Source organism: Patella vulgata, chromosome 4 (assembly GCF_932274485.2).
Source record: "Patella vulgata chromosome 4, xgPatVulg1.2, whole genome shotgun sequence".
Taxonomy (NCBI): Eukaryota; Metazoa; Mollusca; class Gastropoda; family Patellidae; genus Patella; species Patella vulgata.
Window position 1 is genome coordinate 75,166,077 of NC_065882.2, and position 26,832 is coordinate 75,192,908.

A 26,832-nucleotide genomic window follows, 5' to 3' on the forward strand; every position below is an offset into this window, starting at 1 on the left:
TATGGGGTAATTGGTTTGTATTACAAGTGAATAGTAAGTGTGAATTAGTGCTTAATATTGATTTTGTCTCTGTTTGTGATGATGATAAACAGAAATATAGTAAATATATAATCCTCGAATATGAATTTCTATAGAACTGTTTATATCAATTGTCCAGCATCCAACGGTATTGACGATATTGATTTAAATGTGATGAAAGTTTATATTAATATAGAGCTTATCAAATATTCACAATAACCCCATAAAAAAAATAGTACTGGTTATTCTGTTGATTGTATTCCTTATCCAGGACCGCGGAGCCGTAGTGGGTCAGTGAGTAAGACATTGGCTCGCTAACCAGGAGGTCCTGTGTTTCATCAGGTTTTTCTGGCATGGTTCCCCCTTGTCAATGGCGCAGGATGGCAGGCCCAGCAAGGGACGGTGTATAATAACAAGGTCATGTGTACACATTGGCTTTCACATAAAAGAACCCTTGGCAGTTCGAATTCGATATAAGAGTAGGCCGTAGTGCTGCTGTCGGAGCAAAATTTCCCTCATAGCGCACTGTATGGCGTATGCCTGTCTTCATTAGCCCAGTCTGAGCAGAACAGGACATTAAACTCCATTTCATTTCCTGGTTAGTTGTTTTTTCATATTAAAGATGTTATTAAGGTGTAGGACATCTTTTGTTTCTATATGTCCATTACAAGACTACCGGTACTACAAAAATTGTTAGCTATGTGAAATTAATGTTCGTAAATGAGTGTACATACTTTGCAACATGCATGGTACCCATCACAAACTGTAGTAGTAACGATCGTTTTACCCATTGAAAGGTGGGGGGGTGGATGGCCGAATGGTTAGCACGTGCACGCTGTATCATTGAGTCAACTGGCGTCGTTTTGATTCCCCGGTTGCACATGACAAGGAGTAGGGTCGTCTGTCCAACCTCATGGGTTTTCTCCGGGTCCTCCGGTTTCCTCCCACTGCTAAAGACCCCTATGATCAAGCAAATTATTGAAATAAAATTGAACCATGTGTTAGTCCCAAGATGGCCTAGTTTGTGTCAGTGGACTTTTAACCCCATCTCTCTCTCTCTCTCTCTCTCTCTCTCTCTCTCCCATTAAAAGTTACAGAGCATCAAATATTTATATAATTTTATGAATGAGCAAGAAAATATCTTGTAGGTGGCTTTTCTTTTGTTATTCACTGGGTATATTTCTCATCATGATGATAATAATTGTTAGAGATCGTCTTGTTCAACATCTCCTGAGGTTTATCAAATGTATCTAGATGTTTTACCAAACTTTCCTGTGAGTTTAATTATTTTGGAACAAAAAAAATCTATTGTAAATGTGGGGGTTGATCACAATTTACAATCATTCTTCTTACAACCACGCAGAAATGAATAGAAAACCAGAAAAGAGAGAGAGAGAGAGATGGGGTTTAAAGTCCACTCGACACAAACTAGTTTATTTCGGGACTAACATATGGTTCAATTTTATTTCCATAATTCGCTTGCGCATGGGGATCTTTAGCAGTGGGAGGAAACCGGAGGACCCGGAGAAAACCCATGAGATTGGACAGGTGACCCTACTCCTTGTCTTGTACAAGCCGTGAATTGAAACCGACCCTACTCATTGTCACGTACAACCGAGGAATCAAAACCACGCCAGTTGACTCAATGACAGATTTTATGATACAGCAGCAGGTGCTAACCATTCGGCCATCGAACCCCCCTAAACCAGAAAAGAAAACCCTCATATACAAGATAAATAAAAGATGGTGAATTGAAGAATGTGTATGTGGTTTGTTGTTGAATGTGTATATTGTGTGGGTTTGATTCTGGGTTTGTAGGTGGAATACGGTATTTCTTAGGTATTGCATTTCCTGCTACTCTGAAAGACACCTGCACATTATTGGAATAAAACTATACCCTGTTGCTGTCAGAATGACATAAGTTTGGACTGGACATTAAACTCTCTCTCTCTCTCTCTCTCTCTCTCTCTATCTCTCTCTCTCAGAGTATGTATTTATATGGTCCTGAAAGATGCTTTGGTTCTAAATGCCACAACATGAAATGAAATGTGACAAACAATAAATACATTTATTTCTGGAATTTCTTTGGTGATTTCTTGGTCAAATTTAGCTGTGAATTGGTCTTCATTAGAGTTTTTTTGTGTTTCCATTTATTGAGGCTGTATACAGCCTGTGGTCAGGTTCAAGTACTTGGTGATAGTGATGAAGAGAGCTGTAGACACATAATTGGGACTGAGAGTTAAGAACTAGAAGCTGACAGATTAGTTTATTGATCAGTGTTTTTATTCAAAATTTAATAAATGTCCAGCTTGTCCGCTAGTAATTCAAAATGTCAGGTACTTCTTATAGGTTAGTATCTGATATTTTTTTAACCGGTTAATCGTTATAGAAATCCAAATCGTTACTTCCAGGACTGATGTTCTTGTTGTTAGTTGTAATTTAAAATTTATATTTTTAAGCTTGTATAAAGAAGACATTGTGTAGCCCAGCTGGATGTGGACAGAATACATTATTAAAATACACTGTTCGGATCTATACTTTAAGATCAACATCTGCATGTGAAAATGTCATGTATTCTTGTTTTTGTCCCTTGGTCTTTTTGTGAAAGCGATACAATATTAAAATAGGTTTATCTATCTTGCCTGGCTGTCCATCACACCTTTTGGAACATAATTAATAATTCTTCTAATTGAGGTAGAATGTTCAAACCTGGTTCATTTGGTGAATGTCATGACTGAGTTTGTGGGTGAGCCTTTTCTGCTTAAGCTTAAGAGAGATACATAATTTGATTCGGCAATGCTTTGGAACACTGATTTTAATTCAAGATACATTATGTAAGATTTAGATAAAGAGCTAGCTATTCTTGCTGTAATAGTTCAAAAATAGATAATGCAAAATGAATATATTGAAAATTTCATTAAAATCACTCTATTGTGAGCGAAGATATTGCCTTTGAACGTTTGACAAGATGTGTGTATTAATTGTGTAACCACTGTACTGGTTGTTCGAAGCAAAGCTTTGCTTGTCCATTTTTAAATTAAATAAAAATATGGCTGAACCGTTCTAATCTACTTAAAACCGGAGATATCCGATGGCATCGAGAGTTGATTATGGTCTGCTCCTTGATGACTTGCTTTCGTTTAGTTTTGTTTACAGTGCTAAAATTCAAGTCTATATCAATTGTCTAAATGGTATATTTTGATAATATATATAAAACTTATTTTCACAGAAGTATTTTAGAATTTGTTTTATCTAATCTGGTCATACGCATAAGAAATTTACAATGTCAAAATAGTTTTCAACATTTTCAGTTGTATATTAAACATACACTATGCAAGAGCTAAATCTGCCTATTGCAGGTCTTTCTTTAGGCCTTAAATGTTATATAAACTATTAATTAGACATTTATTAACAAAACAAGACCATAATCGACTCTTGATGGCATCGGATACTCAAGATTTTAACTAGATTAAAATGGTTCGCCATTTAAAAATTTAATTTAAAAATGGGAAGCAAGGCTAAGTCACGATTATAGAATTTGTCTTTTGAACCAGGAAAACAACTCCTGTATGTTTTTGGTATCAGAACAGGCTATATCCACTTTTTACTCATCAATGTTTAAGAAAATAGATTTGTATTACCTATCAAATCGAAGAGATCTAATTTTACCCTCCCACTCAAGATCTTCTTGTTTGCAATCTTTTCTCCCGAGTTCTCACATCTAATACAATTTTACGAATAAAGCAGATTTAAAGGAACAGTATTTTTATTTATTTATAAAATCAATACATGACCAGTCTTTACATAGAATTAAAATATAATAAAAAGTAGCATTCTGAAAACGAACACATATTCATTTTGCATTATCTATTTTCAAACTATTATAGCAAGAATGGCTAGCTCTTTATCTAAATTTTACATGTGTGGGGGTGGGGGGGATGGCTGAAAGGTTGTACGTGACAAGGAGTATGGTCGCCTGTCTAACCTCATGGGTTTTCTCTGTGTCCTCCGGTCTCCTCTCACTGCTAAAGACCCCTACGTGCAAACGAATTGTGGAAATAAAATTGAACCATATGTTAGTCCCGAAATGACCTAGTTTGTGTCGAGTGGACGTTAAACCCCATCTCTCTCTCAATATATCTTTTTAAGTATTATATATACACAGGGTCTAGAGAGATTGGAGATCAAATAAATCAGTTAAACTCAATAGGCCAAATGTGAAATTAAGCCTTTTTGTTTATTCTTCCGTACAGCTGCATCTAAAAAATGGAATTCTCTATTAAATGAACTTTGATCCCTTTGAGTTTGGGTCAGTTCAAATCTTGTCTAAAGACAACAAATTATTCTCGTTTAAACCACAAATTATTCTCATTTAAACAAAAACAACAAATTATTCTTGTTTAAAAGCTGATTAATCAACTGACAACAAACAACAAATTATTCTCATTTAAACTTTATTCTCATTTAAATAAAACCTTATTCTCATTTCTCATTTAAACAACAACAACAATTTAAACAACAAATTACTCGTTTAGAAGCTGATTAACTGACAACAAATTATTCCAGTTTATAGGGACTCATTACCACTTTAAGATAACTTGTGTCGCCAGAGATATTTTCTAGTACGAAGCCAGTAATCATCATTGAAAGCAGTGAAGTGGACTTGCATTTAATTATCTTATGTAAAAAAATCTTTGCACATTGCCATGGATAAAAAGTTTTAAGTGGTCTGTTGAGAGTATGGTGCAGAACAGTAGGATGTTAAACACTAAATCACTTCTTTTGAGAGTAAATATTGATTTATTGTATTAGATGTGATCTTTGTTAATTATACGATAATTGTAAAATGTGTATTCTGGGTTAATTTATATAATTCTCAAATCCCCAACAGATTTTAACACAGATTGTGTTTGTTTTCGTTTTCAAACAAATCACTCTAGTCTCTAGTCAAAACCAGTGACAAGCTGTAACTCTAGTCTTTAAAGTTAAGTTTCAGTCAGATTTAGTGACATAGCTGTCTAGTTAAAACCGATGGGATGACTGTGTCTCTAGTCGTTAAAGTTAAAACCAGTGACATAGCTGGCACTCTATTTTTTACAGTCAAATTTAGTGACATAAGTGACATAGCTGTCTAGTTAAAACTGGTGGCATGCTGTCACTCTTGTCTTTACAGTTAAAGTTGGTGGCATAGCTGTCTCTCTATTCTTTACAGTTAGAATGGGTGGCATAGCTGTCTCTCTATTCTTTACAGTTAGAAACGGTGGCATAGCTGTCACTCTTGTCTTTACAGTTAAAACCTGTGAAGTAGCTGGTGTTTGTGGTTGATTTAACAGCAAAAGTCATTATCCGATCTACATGTATTTTTAAATTATGTTGTTTCAATTATTGCGATGAATGTATAATTACAACAATTTCTGATAACTACTTATAGAGTTATTGCCCTTGATGCTGTCGAAGAATCTTGATTTTAACAACATGCCAATCTTATTATTCAGTACTGTGTAAAAAATTTGATTTTTATTTACTTAAAGATTCATAGTGTATGGCTGCTTGGACGACTTAACTGCTTGAGCGCACTGTATCATAAGGCCTGTCATTGAGTCAACTGGCGTGGTTTTGATTCCCTGGTTTTATGTGACGAGGAGTAGGGTCACCTTCCAACCTCGTGAGTTTTCTCCGTGTCCCCCGGTTTCCTCCCACTGCTAAAGACCCCTATGCGCAAGCAAATTATTGAAATAAAATTAAAACATATGTTAGTCCCAAAATGACCTAGTTTGTGTGGAGTGGGTGTTAAACCCCATTTCTCTCTCTCTCTCTCTCTCTCTCTTTCTCTCTCTCTTGACTGCTTGAGTCTGCGATTAGAATATATTGGTATCACAAATCGAATAAGATACATATTGCACTTGACTAGAGATTTAAGTTTAAAATACTGATCAAGTATATTGTAAGGAGATGCAATTTTGTTTTGTTAAAAAATTGAATGAAATAAGATTAACTTGAACTGGTTAAATTATTGGAACAAGCACCATCCTACTTCATTTAATCCTGTTCTTAAGATTGTTCACACATAATTTAAACCAACAATTTTATATCTTCACAGACATGCATTATATTTTTCATTATAAATCTCCAGTATCACTTAAACCACTTGTAGGATTTATCTTCAGGCAAATTTTGGAGATTAAATTCAATAAAGTATTGTTATTCTATGACAAGGATTAAATGTGCTGATAAAATTTCTACAGAACATTGTACTTGAGATAAAATCATAAAGTATTACTTGAGTAGGGGTCAGGGACACATAGGTTTTGGTGCCTGTGCACGCTGTATAATAAGGTCTTTCATTGACTCAACTGGCGTGGTTTTGAATCCCCAATTGTACATGACAAGGAGTAGGGTTGCCTGTCCAACCTTGTGAGTTTTCTCCGGGTCCTCCAGTTTCCTCCCACTGCTAAAGACCTCTACGCGCAAGCGAATTATTGAAATAAAATTTAACCATATTTAAACCTTGAAATTACCTAGTTTGTGTTGAGTGTACATTCAACCCCATTTCTCTCTCTCTCTCTCTCTCTCTCTCTCTCTCTCTCTTTTACCTGAATATCACCAGACTCATATTTAGCTAAATATACCAAAAAGTGACTTTCACAATTTTATCTAAGGTTATCCATATTGCTAATATTACAGTAGCTAGATTCTTGGTACTACAGACTGGAATAATAGTTATGATTCTTGAAGATTCTTGTTTCAATTTGACCCACGATATTCAAGAATTGCTTAGTTGAATATATAAAAGTGCATTGGTTTCCCAATTGTTTTTGAGGGCACTGTGGTCCTCCAGACTATATGCCACTGAATTGAAATATGGGTAGATAAGATCAATTACATCAGCTGAATTAGTTTTTATTAGTTGTTTTTTCAGATTTTTTAAATTGAAATTTGGCTATCACAGAAAAACATTAAAATGGGCGTCTATAGAGGGAAAATCACTAGAGTATAAATAGTAAATATTTAACTAGCTCTAAAAATTATTTGAGAATTGATGACGATATTCATATACTCTTAACAGTTTAATTCTAGGGGAATCCCCTGGATTTACAATATAAATGTGATTACATAAAAATGATTAAGGTAAAAAGAAGAACTCTGTTCTAAACTGTGGCATTTGCTGCAATATAACCTGATTTTCTCCCAATGGATAATTTTCCAGTATCAATAAACTAGCTAGTGCTGAAAAATCCCTGAAGAACATTCTCGGACAACACCTGGCCCTGAGTTTAAAATGTATTTTCAGACTTAAGTTTAGAATTTACTCAATACTGTTTATATGAGAAATATCTTTGATCCAGAAAGAACAAACTTTGCACATAGTTTCTTGTTGATGTATTTGATACATTAAAGCAACAAAAGTTTTATAAAGGGCTATAGTAATTAATTAAAATAAGGCAAATAAGTTTGAGTAAATTCTTAACTTAAGTCAGAGTGCTTTGTGATCTGACTGAGTAAATGTGGCACCTCGAAAAGAACTGTAGTTCTAGATTCCTTGCTTTACCAGAATGAATTTGCAAAAGAGTATAAAATAATATATTTTTGACTTTTTCAGATTATTGCTTCAGAACCAGTGAAGATAACAATGAAGATTCGGGTGTTCTGGGAAAGGATATGGAATGTTTGGGACACGATAGCTATTTTATTGTTTACTGTGGGTGTTGTCTTCCGTAATTTCTCATCACTTTTACCTGCAGCTCACATAATTTATACAGTAGACATTGTATTTTGGTTAGTTCGTATCCTGGAAATTCTCAGTGTCAATAAATATTTGGGGCCTTATGTGAAGATTATTGGAAAATTGGTAAGTTGTAAAATTCTTTATTGTCATGAAAAATCTAGGCTGAAGTGTAATGCGTTTGTTGAAGTATGAAAAATAGCAAGCCATCAAGAGTGATGTGCCGTTTAGCTTAAAGCCTCGATACATCAATTAGCACTATAGGAATCCCTGCAAACTGCAATATTGTAAAAGTTTAATCTCTAATAGAAATATCAGTCCAAAAATGATTCAAATGAAATTTCCTCAGTCTATGCTGTTCACTAAGTAACGAGGTGCTGCCATATTTTATTGGTAGCGGAGAAACTTGATGGCCTGGTTTAAATGCCTTGAGCATTTTTATGGATAAGCTGCGCTCTACAAAAACTCATTATTATTATTATTATTGAATCTGATTGAATCCAAGTCAGTAGATTATCTGTTTTGGTATTTTGGTTTTTTATTCTTAATTAAATGTTAAATAGTCAATTTGAGTACATATTTAACATGGATTAAGCTGTGAGATATTAAGATATTTTATCGAAAATACAAATGATGCATCAAGCTTTGCAGTATTAAATCTCTATTGTAACTTTTCATAATGTTGTTGGCCATCATTTAAGGGAGATTGAATTCCTTGGAATATCAGTCCACAAGTAACATTTACATAGATATGATGAATTCACTATTGTCAGAGGGTTCAATGGCTGAATGGTTTGCGTGCTGCATCATAAGATCTGAACTTGAGTCAACTGGTGAAAAGGAGTAGGGTTGCCTGACCAACTTCTAGGTTTTCTCTGGGTCTTCCGGTTTCTTCCCACTGCTAAAGACCCCTACGTGCAAGCAAATAATTGAAATAAAATTGAACCATATGTTAGTCTCGAAATGACCTAATCTGTGTGAGTGGATGTTAAACCCCATCTCTCTCTCTATCTCTCTATCTCTCTCTGGGGTGTGTAGTTCATGTAAGCAATTAGAATTAGTATTAAGATTACCCTATCTGAAATGACATCAATGTTTGGCATCATCTGCTGAAGATTTAAAAGGGATATGATCAAGACAAGCCCTGCTACTTATAGTCTTTGCTAAGAATTTTTCATCAGTCTTTATTTAAACTGAAATCAATTAGTTATTGTGAAATCAATTTATTTATAATTCACTATTTTCAGATTGTAGATATGGCATATTTTTTGGTGATATTATTTATTGTGGTTACTAGTTTTGGAATTGTTCGTCAATCTGTTCACTTTCAACATAAACCTGTTGATTGGCACTATGCTTTACGTAATATCTGGTTCTATCCATACTGGATGATATATGGAGAATTGTTTGCTGATGAAATTGATCGTAAGTATTTATATATTTTGTAGATTTTACTTTTATTAAAATTAATATGCTGTCAAAAATGATAATATCTCACATAGTTGAAATGAATTGAGAACGTCCACTCAGTTCCATTGTAATGTTACAGGATTTTTCTGGAATTCCAGTTCAACTAATGCAAGGTATTATCAATTTCCATAGGTTATGATAAAATAATACCACAACCCTGCTGGATCCTGTTATGACCCATCAGCTTCAAAGATACAAAACATCCCCTATAAATTCTCTATGGTGCCCAAGTGGGTAAGATGCTGGTTCGCTAGCCTGGAGGTAGCATGTTCAATCCCTGCATTGGCCGAGAAAGTTCATTAGGATTTTCTGACGTGGTTCCCCCTTGTCAGTAATGCAGAAAAGAGGGCTTGACAAGGACAGCTGTCCCGTGTATGCATTGGCATGCACTTAAAAGATCCTTGGCAGTTGGAATTCGATGTAAGAGTAGGCCATAGTGCCGCTGCCCAGGCAAAATTTCCCTCATAGCACACTGTATGGCGTATACCCGTCTTCATTGGCCCAGGCGCAGCAGAACAGTAGGGCGTTAAACCCTATTTCATTTCTATAAATTCTAATAATTTCCTCTGGTATATTAGGACTGGATAATCGTCACATGATGGGATCGATCTCACAATAATTATCAACTTTTATTGAGTGAAACCCTATTGAGTTGAATCTCATGATACCAGCAGTTTTATTAAATGGAATCTCATGATGCAACCATCCTCATGGATTGGGATCTTATGATGCAACCAGCCTCTTAGATTGGGATCTTATGATGCAACCAGCCTCATAGATTGGGATCTCATGATGCAATCAACCTCATTGATTGGGATCGCGTGGTGCAACCAGCCTCATAGATTAGGATCTCATGATGCAACCAGCCTCATAGATTGGGGTCTCATGATGCAACCAGCCATATTGATTGGGATCTTATGATGCAACCAGCCTCATTGATTTGGATCTCATGATGCAACCAGCCTCATGGATTGGGATCTTATGAAACCAGCCTCATAGATTGGGATCTCATGATGCAATCAACCTCATTGATTGGGATCTCATGATGCAACCAGCCTCATAGATTGGGATCTCATGATGCAACCAGCCTCATTGATTGGGATCTCATGATGCAACCAGCCTCATAGATTGGGATCTCATGATGCAATCAACCTCATGGATTGGGATCTTATGAAACCAGCCTCATAGATTGGGATCTCATGATGCAATCAACCTCATTGATTGGGATCTCATGATGCAACCAGCCTCATAGATTGGGATCTCATGATGCAACCAGCCTCATAGATTGGGGTCTCATGATGCAACCAGCCATATTGATTGGGATCTTATGATGCAACCAGCCTCATTGATTGGGATCTCATGATGCAACCAGCCTCATAGATTGGGATCTCATGATGCAACCAGCCTCATAGATTAGAATCTTATTATTCCTAGCTCATTGACCATCAAATATATGGTGTATTAAAGTCTACATTTGCTCAAAGCATCGGTCTCAAATTTTCAGAGATTTGTAGAATACTCTGTTATTTGAATATTCGTTTCAAAATATCTCAATAGTTAGACAGAACCTTCAATGTAGATTTTAAAAAAAACGGTAATGAAATAACAAAAAAATTAGGTACACGTAAACTAAAAAGTGCAACAAGCCAAGTTGATGAATTAGATTGTTGTATCAGTCAGATGTTATATGCAAGTATTCACTAAAAAATGAAACAGCCAGAAATGTCATGGAAATAATTTCCCATGGGGTTTATTCAAGATTCATATTCTCATTAAAGTCACTTGTGGTTATTTGAGGGATAATTTGAAGCTGTTGCAAACTACAGTTTTATGGTGAAAGTTGAATCTCGAAAATTGAGAGAGAGAGAGAGAAATGAGGTTTAACATCCACTTGACACAGACTAGGTCATTTTGAGACCAACATATGGTTCAATTTTATTTTAATAATTTGCTTGCGTGTAGGGGTCTTAAGCAGTGGGAGGAAACCGAAGGACTTGGAGAAAACCCACGAGGTTGGACAGGCGACCCTACTCTTTTGTCACGTACAATCGGGAAATCGAAACCACGCCAGTTGACTCGATGAACCTGATAATACAGCACGCACGCACTAACTATTTGCCCATCCAACCACCCATCTCTAAAGGAATATTGTCTCAGAATTGTCTCAATTCCGTTTAGTATACAAAAAATATGATGCATTGAAAATTTGCTATATTCAATATCTGTGTGTGTCATAAGGTAGTTAGGTTAGAAAGAAATCAATCATTTGGCTGACAGATTTATTTCCTCATATTGTGACTACTTTCAAATCTGAATAAGATTTATAGAAATAAGTTATCATGATATTGTCATCATTCTTTCATTTAAAGTATTGACTTGTGAAATAAATGGCTTATAAAAGATAGATTTATGGTGTTGCCCAGGTCTGTATATCATGACATTAACTGTACTTGATAAAATGTCAGGCATTACTAAACTAGTTATTATTATTATTATTATTATTGTTCGATTTATATAGCGCTTCATTACACGTGAAGTGTTTCTAAGCGCATATCACAAACATATACTTCAAACACACAGAAACAATCAAAATCAGGAGAACATAATTAAACATTTGATATTTCTATCTTTGTACTGGACATATATTAAACAGACATAGATTTAAGAGCTATATTAAACAGGCATTATGTAAGAGCTAAATCTGCCTATCTAAACAAATCTAATACAGCAGGGCTTCTAAACAAAACTGTTACAGCAAGTGCAAGTTTTGTAAACAAATATGTTTAGATTTTCTAAACAAATCCATTGCAACAAATTTTCTATTCAAGTCTATTACATCAAATCTATTAATATATTACAGCAATTTTTCTAAATGAGTCTATAGCAACAGGGTTTGTAAACAAAACTATGACAGAACATTTTGTAAACGAGTCTATTTAGATTTTCTAAACAAATCTATAGCAACTTAAGTTTTCTATACAAATTTGTTATAGTAACTTTTCTAAACAAATGTATCACAACAAGTCTTCTATATAAATCTATTGCAGCAAGTTTTCTTAGAAAATCCTTGGAGATGTTTTTATTGGTATATTTATTGCTTGAAGATGAACTTTTACGTGGTTTATATGAGCATATAAATGTTGTTATTTCTACTCGTACGCCCTCGAAAATAACCTTCTTATAAATCTATCTGATTAATCTGATCTCATTTTTTCATCAGTTAATCTAGTCTGTTATTAGTGTAAAATCTGCAAGTTGATCTAGATAGTTGTTGGTTTAATTCCTGTAAAACCCCGACAATCCAGTGGGATGGCTCTGAATATAATTACAACCATAGGAAATCAATGATATAGATTAGTGACTATTTGGGCAAACATAAAATTGATAAAACTGTTTAAATCACACCCACAACTGCCTATAACCTTTAAAATGCTGTAATTGAAGTAAAGGCCATAAAAAAAAAAAAAAATTCCCAAGAAATGATTTAATGGCCCTTGTAAAAATATGTGTAAACATGATAAAAATAATTTTGTTGATGTGAAAATGTTAATCTAGAGATGAAAAATAAATTATAAAATACATATACAGAAAAAATGTTTAAAGTATTGATGGAAGAAATATTGAAGTAGGCCCACTGGTGGATTTATTACTTCCTTCATTTGGTTCTATGTGTTAGATTTACGATATATCATATTGTCTTAATGTTATGGTTTATTTTCTTTAGAATCTCTTAGAGACATATCAAATGAACGTAGGTTCTTATTTAGCAAACACTCTAAGAGATTCATGTTGCTTGACAAACATATATAACTTCTAATTATGATAGTAAATTTGGGTGATGCTGAAAACTGGCTATTCTGATTCCATAAGTACAGGTCTTATTCAGGTACTGTGACACTGATAGACTGCAGTATGTGATAATTGTGTAATGATGTGTATAGGAAATTGAACATAAATTCTCATTCTTAACGTTTCTGATGTACGAATCTGTTCGCTATTAAATGTTAGCTATTTGTAACATGGCTGATAATATATTTAATTGCACGTAAAATCCATAAATTGCATCTTACTGATTTCATCTAACATTTAGTTTAGAAAAACTTGCAAAACATAGAGACAAATCAGATAAAATAAAAAGGCATTCAGTGTGATATGATGTAATTTTGCCCTGACAGTGATGCTACGGTCTTATTCCTCTATTTCTAACTCAAGAGATCTTTAACAAGATGCCATTAGCATACACAGACCTACTTTTTGTTCCATCCGAATAACAGGACACTTTTCCTTGTCAGGTTGTCTGGTTGTCTTTCCTGCACACTGATATGGGGAAACCAGACTGAAAAATGTTGAGGAACTTCCTTTGATAACAGAATACAATTTAACACGTTACCTTTAAAAATTTCATTTATTTACTGTCTCGTGAATTCATATTTATTCAAATCTCTTTTTACCACAGCAGCACTGGAGACAAAATAAACTTAAAATTATGAGTTATTATGTTGGCCTACCTCCACTAAATCATTTTAGATGCTTCAAGATAATGAAATATGTTCTTTATGTATTTTCAGCCTGTGATGAAGCTGAGAATTGTGTTTATGCTGCTTGGGTGGCACCAGCTCTTATGTTTCTGTTTCTACTGGTGGCCAATATCCTCATGGTTAATCTACTCATTGCCAGATTCAAGTAAGTCATCTATTCTTCTCGATTTGAAGAGAGAGAGAAATGGGGTTTAACATCCACTCGACACTAACTTGGTCATTTCGGGACTAACATAGCCTTCAATTTTATTTCAATAATTTGTTTGTGCATACGGGTCTTTAGCAGTGGGAGGAAAGCAGAGGACCAAGAGAAAACCCACGAGGTTGGACAGGCGACCTTACTCCTTGTCACGTACAACCAGGGAATCGAAACCACGCCAGTTGACTCAATGACAGACCTTATGATACAGCGCACACGTGCTAACAACCATTCGACAAAGTGTACAAAGTTTCATAAAGATATCTAGAACAATTTCTGAGATATGCTCTGGAAACACAATCGGAATTGATCGAAATGCTGACCTCATTTCAATATTTCTTCTTTAATTTTGCTTGACACATAATAATAATTCTCAGTTATTTGTAAGGGATGACAACTATGTAACTAAAAATATATAAAACCAAGATAAAAGAGGCCATGACACAGTAAGGGGTCACAATATTCTGCACATAGAGATCCATCTACTTCATACTTCGAGAACAGATCCCTGCCCTAAATGGCCGCCATATCTAAAAATGAGTATACTGTTTTGTAATGTGGTTCTAATCCATTTCACATCTGTCATACACACTAAGACTAAATAAACTTTTTCAATTGTATTAAATGGAATCAGATTGAATACACAAAGAAATTCTCGAAGTATACTTGGTGTTTCGATTAAAGTAGTCGATTTAGGACTTAAAATTTTGTTCAACTAGCTTAGTGTCTGTTTTCAAGCGGAGCTAACGGCCTAAGTTTAGTATGGGGTCACAATAGCTCAATATAGAATAAAAACAAATATTATTGGGTTTGTACAAGACCAATTTGCATAGATGTATGATAATTTTTCAGTTCATAATTTTTTTCAAATTTGTTTTTTTCAGTGCTACATTTATTCGTAATAATGCCATTTCAAGGGAGATATGGAAGTTTCAACGATATACTTTAATCATCGAATACGAGATGCGTCCTATTTTACCCCCTCCACTTATCATCTTCAACCATATATATTTAGCTTTTAAATATTTAGGTAGAAGATGTAAGGGAAAAAGAGAATATTTTGACAATGGTTTAAGTAAGTAGTTTTAATATTTTAGGTTGCCAACATGACAAGAAAAAACGTCTAGTATTTCAGATGGCATTGAAAAACATAGGGTCTATGTATACATTACCCCTGATGCTTGAATATCAAAATAAGAGGAAGTTGTAGTGCTCTTCTCTGTGAAAAATTACACCTCAGCACAGTGTAAGCCTGTCTGCATTAGCCCACTAGGTGCAGAAGAATAGGGTGTAAAACCATTGTCTTGTCAAGGCTTTGACTTAAATGGAAATCTAAGGAAGTATCTATTAAGTTAGTTTCTAGTTTCAATTCCCCTGTCTACACATGTTGTTCATCTTGTTCAGTATCTTGAATTATATCACTCACGAAGGTTGGTTCACGTCCACATTAGATCATAATGGCTGTCATTAAGTCAGGTGTTTTTGTTTTCGATCCTGCTTTTGTACGTTGCCTCATCTCTTGGGTTTTCTCTGGATTTTCCTGGGGTTTTTTCCTACAGCTAATATATCAAATAAAGGTATCTTATGTTAGTCCCAAAAGGACCTAATTTGTGTTGAATGGACATTAAACCCCATTTCTTTCTATCTGTGTCTAACATCAACATAGATTAGATGCATGTATAAGTGACATCATCCTCCTGACATTTTTGAAACAAAATAAAGTAATCTTTGATGGTATGACTGCGGGACATTTTTGACCTAATTACATGATTGACAGAAAGGCATCCATAACAGTTTGTTAAATAATATCATTACCGCATGATATCATAAACAGTATAAATAATTAGCAGAGATGTAGGGCAAAATGACGTACAGTTTTCAGGATTTGATGCCAAAGATTAGATTTACAAACAGTTACATCCAGTTTGTCATTCATTTCTAATCAACGGATCCTTTAGTTTACTCCATGATTCGAGCCATGGTGGTTCACTGAGTATAAGCTGCCTCACTAACCATCTGATCATTTAGTTTATCATATGATGGGAGCCATGGTGGCTCAGTGAGTATAGGCTGGCTCAGTTGGTATAGGCTGGCTCAGTGGGTATAAGCTGCCTCACTAACCATCTGATCATTTAGTTTACCATGTAATGGGAGCCCGGTGGCTCACTGAGTATAGGCTGGCTCACTAACCATCTAATCCTTCAGTTTACCATCTAATGGAGCCATGGTGGCTCACTGAGTATAATCTGGCTCACCATCTGATCATTTAGTTGTCCCCCGCCTTTCGAAGAAAGCAGGGGACTATTAAAATGGGTTTGTCTGTCTGTCTGTCCGTCTGTCTGTCCGTCCGTCCGTCCGTCCGTCTGTCTGTCCGTCTGTCCGTCCGTCTGTCTGTCCGTCACACTTTTTGGGACACAATAACTCTCTTCCTAATTGAGCTAGAATGTTCAAACTTGGTGTATGTGTTTATTAGGTCAATGCCTTGATGGAGTTCGAAGATGAGCATTTTCCGCTTAGGGTAAGCAGAGATAAGCAATTTGATTGGTTGATGCTTTGGGACACGATAACTCTCTTCCTAATTGGGCTAGAATGTTCAAACTTGGTGTATGTGTTGATTAGGTCAATGCCTTGATGGAGTTCGAAGATGAGCATTTTCCGCTTAGGGTAAGCAGAGATAAGCAATTTGATTGGTTGATGCTTTGGGACACGATAACTTTTAATTGAGCTAGAATGTTCAAACTTGGTGTATGTGTTTATTAGGTCAATGCCTTGATGGAGTTCGAAGATGAGCATTTTCCGCTTAGGGTAAGCAGAGATAAGCAATTTGATTGGTTGATACTTTGGGGCACGATAACTCTCTTCCTAATTGAGCTAGAGTGTTCAAACTTGGTGTATGTGTTGATTAGGTCAATGCCTTGATGGAGTTCGAAGATGAGCATTTTCCGCTTAGGGTAAGCAGAGATAAGCAATTTGATTGGTTGATGCTTTGGGACACGATAACTTTAGTTCTAATTAAGTGAGATTGATGAAACTTGGTGTATAGTTTCATTACAGTAATACCTTGACTAAGTTTGATAATGAGCATTTTCTGCTCAGGGTAAGCAGAGCGATACGCAATTTGATTGGTCGAGACTTTGGAAAACAATAACTCTCCTACTTTGATTGTTAGACTATAAGTAAAGATATACTGTTTGATTGTTCAATACTTTGTAAAAGATAATTTGTGATAAATTTATATGTGTCCTCTAATTATTTTCCTATTTCGGCGGGGGACATCAGCCTCACTGTTGGCTTGTTTACCATGTGATAGGAACCATGGTGGCTGACCGAGTATAGGCTGGCTGAAGGAGTATAGGTTGGCTCACTGGGTATAGGCTGGCTGAAGGAGTATAGGTTGGCTCACTGGGTATAGGCTGGCTGAAGGAGTATAGGTTGACTCACTTACCAGTAAGTTCTTAGATTGATCCCAGTGATGGCCAAGATAGTTTGTCAGCATTTTCCAACGTGGCTTCCCCTTGCTAATGGTGCAGGAGTGGGGGAGGACAATGAAAAACCCTGAAGTCCACCCATGTATTTATTACCATGCGTGGAATACAATGAGGTGTAATCATTAGCCTGATTGCTACAGGATAGGTTTGACTACACTGTTAAGTTGATATCTTGTTGACTAAGCAGCAAATAACTTTTAGAAATGAATCTGTCTGGCACTAACAGATCAAATGCTTCATTTTATAGGCATAATGTTTAGTAGTTCATTAAAATTGTTAGTAATCAGGCAGTAGTCATTAAGTAGGTGTTATGTCACTAAGGTGTTAAAACTGTGACTATTTATGATATACATGTACATCAGTATTGTCCAGGTTTGTGTATTCAATAGTGATGGGTGTTTTAAATAGTCACGCCTCTGCACTAGTAGTGACATCTTTTACAGCTAGTTACACACCTGTTAATTAATGACAACTGTATAATTTCTAATCACTTTCTATACATACTAAACATTAGTTTAGAATACTGACCACTTATATGATTTAATGACAAAAATTGTCATTAATAAAAGACCCAGGTTCAAAAGTCAATGGTATCAGCTTATCGGTGCTAGAATGTTAATTATTATCCCGATTTTGACTTTGGATAAAGAAAATAATCTTTGATTTCATGTTTTCAGAATTGTTTTTATCTCATGAAGACACAGAAAAATTACACGATTTTGAAGAAGAATGTGTTGAAGATTATTTCCGTGAGAAGGAGATGAAATTTCAATCGTCGTCTGAAGAACGAATTCGATTAATCAGTGAAAGGTTAGTACACTAGTAATTGATAAAAGAGAAGTCCAGCCGGTCTATATATTATATTGAAACAGTTTCAAATGAAATGGGGTTTAACGTCCTACTGTTTTGCTCAGAACTGGGATAATGAAGACGGGCATACGCCATACAGTGTACTATGAGATAAATTGTCAGGCCCTTTTGTCTGCCCCACTGACAAGGGGAAACTGTGCTGAAAAATCACGAAGGGCTTTCGGATAGGATGAAAAAAAACCCAAAAAACAAGGTCCCATGTACAAGTGGGCGTGCATGTAAAATAATATTATTGCAATTCAAAATGTGAGTAGTTCGTACTGCTGCTTTTCCAGCAAAATAACCCTCACTAGGTGGCTAGAAATAGGATCTTGATCCCCCACATCATTTGATTTCTTTTACAATTTCTTGTGCAATTCTTGCATAATCAGTCTCAACACAAAAAGAGATACTAGAATTGGGAACTGAATTTTATTTTTATATCAATTTAAAAATGACATGTCTATCATATTTGACCAGAAGAGTGCAATAATATAACTGTGTTGGGAAATGGAATCTGTGTATAAGAGAGAGAGAGAGAGAGAGAGAGAGCACAAACTAGGTCATTTCAGGACTAACACATGGTTCAATTTTATTTCAATAATAAGCTTGGTTGGACAGGCGACCCTTCTCTTTGTCATGTACAACCGGGGAATCAAAACCTCAATAGTTTAGAAGAGATAAAAGCTTAATTTAGTACCACCGCATAAAAACAGTGAAACAATATACCTCAACATATTTAGAATAAATATCACTGAATCTAAATTATTGGAAGACAAATTATGAAATTAGCATAAATTTTCTTGTGTGTTCTTGCTGAAAATATAAATAGCTCTTAGTTTTGTGATCATTATTTGATGGAATCTCTTATTGGGCTTCGTCATCATAGCCTCTTTAATTCAAAATAATAAAAAAATTTTTTAAATATTTTTGGTGGATCTAGCTAGATTAATCGAGAATTGCAAATAATTAGATGAAAATTTAAAAAAAAAAATCTTCTGAGCTAAATTTAATATTCTATTTACGTGCAAAGTTAATAGGAAATCGTATATAAATCAGAGACCACATGGTGTTTTAGTGCCGGAGTCTGTCTGAAGCTTTATAGAAAATTACCGATTATCAGAGAATATTCCAGATATTATCAACACGCTGTGTCACAGTTTGAGTGGAATTTATTCTCTCAACAGACAATAGGACATGAATTGGATAATTATCATGTCAACGTATATTGGGAAATAGGTCGCAGGTTTTTTTTTTTATATAAAGGCCAGATAACTGATTTTAATTTTATTATCAGCATCAATTTCATGATATTTATCTTTCCCCATCAGGAATCGAAATAAATAGATTTACTCAATTTGATACATTGTTTTCAATCGGAATAAGGTTTAGACTAAAGGTTTCTTAATAAAACTGGGGGGGTGGATGGCCGAATAGTTAGCATGTGAGCGCTGTATCATAAGGTCTGTTTCCTCCCATTGTTAAAGACACCTACGCGCAAGCGAATGATTGAAATAAAATTGAACCATGTGTTAGTCCCGAAATGACCTAGTTTGTGTCGAGTGGACGTTAAACCCCATTACTCTCACTCTCCTGTATTTTTCCATCTCTAATTACAAGCAATTATATGTGAAGAAATAAAATGGAATGAAATGAAATGAGGTTTAACGTCCTACTCCGACAGGGCTAATGAAGACGGGCATATGCCATACTGTGTGCTGTGAGGAAACTTTTGCCCGGGCAACAGCACTACGGCCTTCTCCTATATTGATTTTCCAACTGCCAATGGATCTTTTACATGCACATCAATGTGTTTACCTGACGTCGTTTTTTGTCCCATCTGTACAACTAGTTATATATGATTGTAAAGGATAATAAACCCAACTGAATCTATTATCCGATTATTGAAATAAAACAAGGTTAATTGGTTATAAACTGATATGTTTTTCTTTTACTCTTGCTTGAAACATCCAGTTTAGCTATTATTTTTTGCATTCATTAAACCAGTCATTCATAATGCATATGCTCTTAACTATTCTTCTTTAGAATATAATGCATATTGAACTATGTAAAAAAATTATAATCAAATAAGAAAAGCATCAGATAAAAGCATTAAATATAGTTAAAGGAGCTAAGTCTTTAACTCAATATCATCCAAAGTCTTTGATATTGAAAACACGAATTATTTGTCAATTTTTATTGTGATCTTACCGGGAAAAGATGGACTTCTGATATCCAATATTTAAGACAAAATAAACATTTTTCCATTGGTACATGAACTGTGTACCAGAATTCGTTTCAGCACCATTTGTAACAAGGGACTCGAAGAACAAGGCTAGACATATTCCACAAGTCATGTCATGGCATATTCTTATCTGGAGAGAATGTGCAATAAATACTACTGGTGTAGATTGGAATAACCAGATGCTAGAGATTGCCATTCAATTGAGACTTCTCACGTTGACGAACATAACTGATTTGGACTTAGAGTAAAAATGGAAACGATTGAGTGTAAATCAGTTCATATACATTCATAATACATTATTATATGTGTGTGTGTGACCCATTTGTGTCAGGTCACAAATATTAGCAACTTAGCTCCTTTAACCTTCATAAACTTATAAAAATAAATGAGTTGCGTGGGACTTTTTGAATGAAACATCAGACGACCTATCAAATGAAACCATTAAATATAGTTAGCTGTCATTAGCTTTTAAAATTAAAATGGTCTAAAGAGATTTTTTTTTACAATTTAACTGAAAGCTTTTGGGCTTCTTGAGATGAAAAAGTCCATTCTTCATGGAGAAACTTTTACAGATTTTACTTTTAAAAGATAACTATCTGGTGAATTTGAAGATTAGTTGATCTATATAGACTGGGGTCAATATTATTACAACATTTATAAATAAATTTTAAAAGCTTATTTATATCTATTAGTACAAAAGGGTACCAATTTGATTGATGAAGCATATGCGATAAATTGAGATTTAGTTTGCAGTAATATGTGCGAACTGCAGAGTATTGCACTCTTTCTGATTGATTGATTAGCTTAAGAGAAAGTCTAGCTAAAAGCGATATAATGTTGTCAGACCTGGAGGTGATAGGAACTGTAATAAAATGGGGTTTTGCTTCAATCAGGCTAATGAAGACGGGCATACACCATGCTGTGTGTGTGTGCTATAAAGGAAATTTTACCTGGACAGCGGCGCTACGGCCCACTCTTATATCGAATTCCAACTGCCAAGGGATTTTTTACATGCACACTAATGTGTACACAAGATCTCAGTTTTTCGTCTCCTCTAAATGACTAGACAGCGTGTCCTTGTAGGGCCCTCCACCCTGCACCACTGGCAAGGGGAAACCTTCCCAGAAAATCCTGATAAACTTCTCGGCCAACACAGGGAGAGAACCTTCGACCTCCAGACTAGGGAGCAATCATCTTACTCACTTAACCACCATGACTCCTGAGTTAAAGATGCATTTGGGTAAAGAGCTGACAGTTCTTGCTATATAATAAATAGTTAAAATATAATGAAAAATGAATGTATTGAAAATTTCATTCAGATTACTTTATTCTGGAGAAAGTTATGGATTTTTGAAGAGGTAGCAATGTCAGTACTTGACAACCGAGGCTGAGGTTTTTAATCTTGCAGGTGTTCAAATCCATTTAAATCTCTCGCAGGAATACTTGTGCACTAAAATTACAAAAACCTTTAAAAAGTTTTATGGTCGTCATATTGACTTGATTGGTAAATATAGCATGTCTCTCTTGACTATTATTCTAGATAGATTTAATTGACGCGTATACTATCTCCCCGATTATGTCTGCTACATCGTTAACACTGTTCATCACATGGATTTTGCATACTGATAGTCCATTGGCCAATCACGCTATGTTACCAAGATTTTGTCTAATAGTTTGGATGCAGCTATGGCAGGTGTGGCGCCAGGCAGGGTAAGCTTACTCTTCCGGACACCTGTTACCAATGTTTGTCGTGTATTTTTTACACGGTGAACAGTCCATTTGCTGATTACACTATTTTGCCTATACCATTTTTTTAGGACTTTGAATTTTGTCTAATGGTTTGGATTGTTTGTACTTGGTTTTATTTTATTTAGACAATCTATTTAGACTTGTCAGGTGTATTAATATCTAAATAATAATAAGATTGAAAGTCAACATAAACACCTTGCTAGAGGCAGATTTAGCACTTCCGTAAAGCACCTTTAAGTTTCCAATTGTTTCTTGTAATTGATTCTGAGAAAAGAAATTTCAAAGTCACCTTGGCCTGTGGCTTGAAAATTTTATTAGATTAACTCAGTTAACTGTTGGATATGTGTCATATTTTGACGAATGTTTGTCGCAGAGATTGGTTGATTCTGGTTCTTGTTGACAATGTCGGGGGAAATGACTGATATGATTATGTCATCAGTGAAATATGACAACCAGATTGTCTGTGAATAGAAATGCTTGTGGCGTATTGGATTTATTGAATAGAGTAGTAATAAGGTCTTTAGACAGTGTATATAATGGCTAGATTCTCTGTTGACTTCTTTCACCTCTTTCCATTCTTCATTAGTTTATTTCGGTCACGTTCATTCTTTGTACTTATTTGATGTCTCTCTCTGTTATAATATTTATTTCAATGGCTAAAGCATACAAAAATTAATCTCATAACCCCCTTAATATGTTATAGATTTGTTCCAATTTCTAATATTAGACGCTAGCTCGCTAGCCTGGAGGTCGGGTGTTCGATCCCTGCATTGGCCGAGAAAGTTCATCCAGATTTTCCGGCGTGGTTCTCCCTTGTCAGTGATGCAGGACGGAGGGGCTGACAAGGAAAGCTGTCTAGTCGTTCGGATGGGACGAAAAACCGAGGTCCCATGTACACATTGGCGTGCACGTAAAAGATCCCTTGGCAGTTGGAATTCGATATAAGAGTAGGCCGTAGTGACGCTGTCCGGGCAAAATTTCCCTCATAGCACACTGTGTGGCGTATGCCCGTCTTCATTAGCCCAGGTTAGGAGCAGAACTGTAGGACGTTAAACTCCATTTCATTTCATTTTTTAAACATTTCTAGCCAAACACGGCCCATCCACTGTGTACTTAGTTGAAGTCTTTCTGTTATTATGTTACGCATATAAATAATATTTCAATGGCTAAAGACTAACCACATAACCCACTTAATGTGTTATAGATTAGTATTGTTCCAATTTCTAACATTTCAAAATTTCTAGCCAAACACAGCCCATCCACACTTTAAATATTTTCTAGATGTCTCTCATTATTATTAAAAATGATGTCCACAACCCTAATTATTGTTAAATGCCATCTGAAAAATAGTTATATGATAATAGATATTTCAATAAAGATATCACTGTGAAACTGATAATGTTCCCTTATTAACCAAGGGCTTTTACTAATGACCATGTTTGCTATTAAAACATATAAATCATCATTAATTTAAATTAAGGTTCAGTATGTATAGAAGGTGATTTGAAAGTATACAGTAGTCATTAATTAGCAAGTGTGTATATAACTAGCTAGTGTGAATGTGACAATTTCTAAAACCCACCATCATTGAATACAGAAACCCAACCAATTAACTCATAGTGATTACTGTCTGATTACTAATTCATTATATCTGATTAGTAATCATTACACATATAAAAAAAACATTTGTTCATGAGGGAACGATATCCTGAAAAATTAAACCATTGATTGGAAAACAGTTTTAACTGTCTGAGAAAAATGTATTTGTTCCTCCCCCCCCTCCCCCCAAACAAATCTTTTGAGTTATTTCAAGCCAAACACAATTAATACAAATATTAAGACTGGTGCCACTGTGAATGACTAAGTCTTGTCAGTCTTATTGAGTGACCACTATGGCACAAGTATGGTTGCTGTGGGCTTCCCAGCAAACTACACTAATGGCACTCTGCATGATGTATGGCTATCTTCCTGGGATTTGTACATTTAACTAAGTGACAAATCTGCTGTATGTGCAAGAATGGATTCAGAATTGTTTCCAATAGTGTTAATATGGATATTAGTCAAATCAATTAAATTTTATACCAACTTTTTATATTAGAAAATTAGTCCAATGTTAAAATTTTGAATTTCTCTCTTCAGGTCTGAGAACATGGCTTTAAAAGTGGATGATATGAATCAGAAAGAGAACACTATTAAACTTTCACTACAGACAGTGGATTATAGACTCACAAAACTAGAAGAAATAGCCTTGCAGACATCGGAAACATTAAACCTACTTCAACGCATGATGACGCGACGTAACTCAACTCATAGTTTAGGTGTACCTGGTGGCAGCTTTAGCCACTGTTCTATGGAAGATATTCCCATAAGTCTATCTTTGTCAATGGACAGTAATAAAAATGCTGGTGACGCAAGTGAGACCCTCATGCGTAGTCAGCCCTCCCCGATTCTAGTTCACTCAAAACGTCCAGTACAGCAAGATCAGTTGCAAAAATTTACTAACTATATTCGTGGACGTCATCTCAGTGGTGAAACTTATTCTCAGATGCCATCAGAAGATGCTGCAGATACTGTAGTAGCTTCATTTGCTGCAGATGCTGCAGTTGAACCACCAAACATTTCAACAGAATCAGCTGTTGTAATTTGTTCAGAGCCTGGCGACAATCTCAATGACAATAATTCTTATAGTCATGCTAATTTATTACAACGACGACATGGACCAGCTCAGCTTTCACTCAATATTAAAACTAAATCACCTTCTATACGCAAAACTAGTGATGTCGTAAGTCCAGTGCAACTTGTGTCTTCAAGTCTAGAAACACCCAAACAAGGTAATTTATCAGATTCGTCAGTGCCGAAAGTTATGTTCAGCACAGCAAAGATGCCATCAGAAACAAACACAGCAACTCAGGCAATGGAAAAACCCGATACTCTAAGCATACCAGAAACTGGAGAGATACGACGAAAATTATCTGAGCATTCCATTGTTGCTGTGACACCCGTCTCTCCTGAAGTACATCCCCTTACTCCAAACATATCTGTCCCAATAACATTTATTAGTCCAGATCCAAGCTTAATTCCTCAATCAGCCGTCAAAGACCTGACCTCAATTTTGACCCCATTGATCTCGGAGTACACATCAATAACTGATGAAATCGACACTTCCTGTATCAAAGACCGAAGTCCGCAAAGAAGTCCTACCACTTCTGGCATTTTCTTTGGAGAAAATTATCCGGCTCTTAAAAGCAAGGAAACACCGGCATCGAAATCTGAAAAAGTAGCTTTGAAACAAGCAGAGGAGGTCGGTAAGCGCAAGATGCAAAAATTAATTCGGCATCGTTTACGACAAATATCTCAAGATGAAACGGACAGTATAAGTGACATGGCAAAATTAGCTGTCTCTGAATTATCTAATGATGAACATCATGAGCTACACGACGAAGAGGAAGAAGAGGATGAAAATGGCGAACATGATACGGATAACGATAGCACATTTTTTGAACCAATAGAAATCAAGGTTCATTCGGCTAGTCAAGATGAACCTACTCACCCTAGTCTAAGTTAATATACGGTGATGGTTAATTCAATGAATATTAGTAATTAAAATTGTGTAGTTATATTGAATTTATTAAAATAAATTAAACAATTAAATTAATTGTTAAATTAAATTGACCTAACAAACAAATTAATATATTTAATGAAGTTTTTAATTTACTGTGTATTATATAATACGTGTACATACATTTCGTGACATATATATATATGTATATTGTCAATATATATATATATTTTATGTATTTTCAGAAACAAACAGATTTTATTTTACATATAATAATCTAATTTTTATTTGCCATATTGATATCACAATTTTTTTGTATTATGGATCACTTGATTTTAACAATGGAGTTATCTTTATCTAGATTGTAATCTGTTCTATAGGTAAAGGATAAGGTATTTATACTAAATTAATATAAATACTAAATTGATTTTTTTAATCAGTACAGTTGGGTTAGGAATATTTATGTGTTATTAATACTTACTATATGATCAAGAAGGATAACTTCATGTTTTAAAAAAAAAAGCTTTAAAAAAAAAATATGAAATCCTTTGAAATTTATTAAATAGAATAAGTTGAAATTGCTTGTATTTCAATATGATTATTAATTAACGCCAGGATCAGAATCAAGGTTGATGAAACTACAGAAATCATTTGTAATTTAAACCAGAGCCCTTGTTTCATTCATATTTGCCAGTTTTGACTGACTGGCAGTGAAATTGACCAACTTGAAAACTTACTTGTCAGTCAAATTTACTTATTTTTAAATAGGAATTTCAAAGAGTTTGACCTTAAACCGTGATAAATACAGTTAAACTTACAGTTTTGATATGTGAAAACACTTCAAAATATAATATATGAAAATTGGAATAATGCTAAAAATTATCATAAATTTTTGAAAATATATATTTTGCTTCTCTCAGGTAAACCAAATAGGTCAAAAATTGACCTGACCAACTGGCAAAATATTGAAGTAAAAGACCTGCATCAAGTCTTC

The 26,832-nt window shown here is 34.9% G+C and overlaps 1 protein-coding gene across 9 annotated transcripts in view; it reads left to right on the forward strand.

Moving 5' to 3' along the window:
* The window catches only part of LOC126819279 (transient receptor potential cation channel subfamily M member 3), a 194,069-nt gene extending 167,868 nt beyond the window's left edge, over window positions 1-26,201 (forward strand). For 7 of the 9 annotated variants that reach the window (XM_050547244.2, XM_050547243.2, XM_050547241.2 and 4 more), the window contains 6 exons: window positions 7,619-7,867; window positions 8,989-9,166; window positions 13,780-13,894; window positions 14,833-15,023; window positions 18,114-18,246; window positions 24,419-26,200. In XM_050547244.2, the coding sequence (XP_050403201.2) occupies window positions 7,619-7,867; window positions 8,989-9,166; window positions 13,780-13,894; window positions 14,833-15,023; window positions 18,114-18,246; window positions 24,419-25,844 (2,292 nt within the window). In that variant the 3' untranslated portion in view covers window positions 25,845-26,200. Of the gene's footprint in view, window positions 1-7,618; window positions 7,868-8,988; window positions 9,167-13,779; window positions 13,895-14,832; window positions 15,024-18,113; window positions 18,247-24,418 lie in introns of all 9 variants that reach the window. The other 2 variants (XM_050547242.2, XM_050547246.2) reach the window with 2 other exon arrangements.
* The last annotated feature ends 631 nt before the right edge of the window (window positions 26,202-26,832 follow it).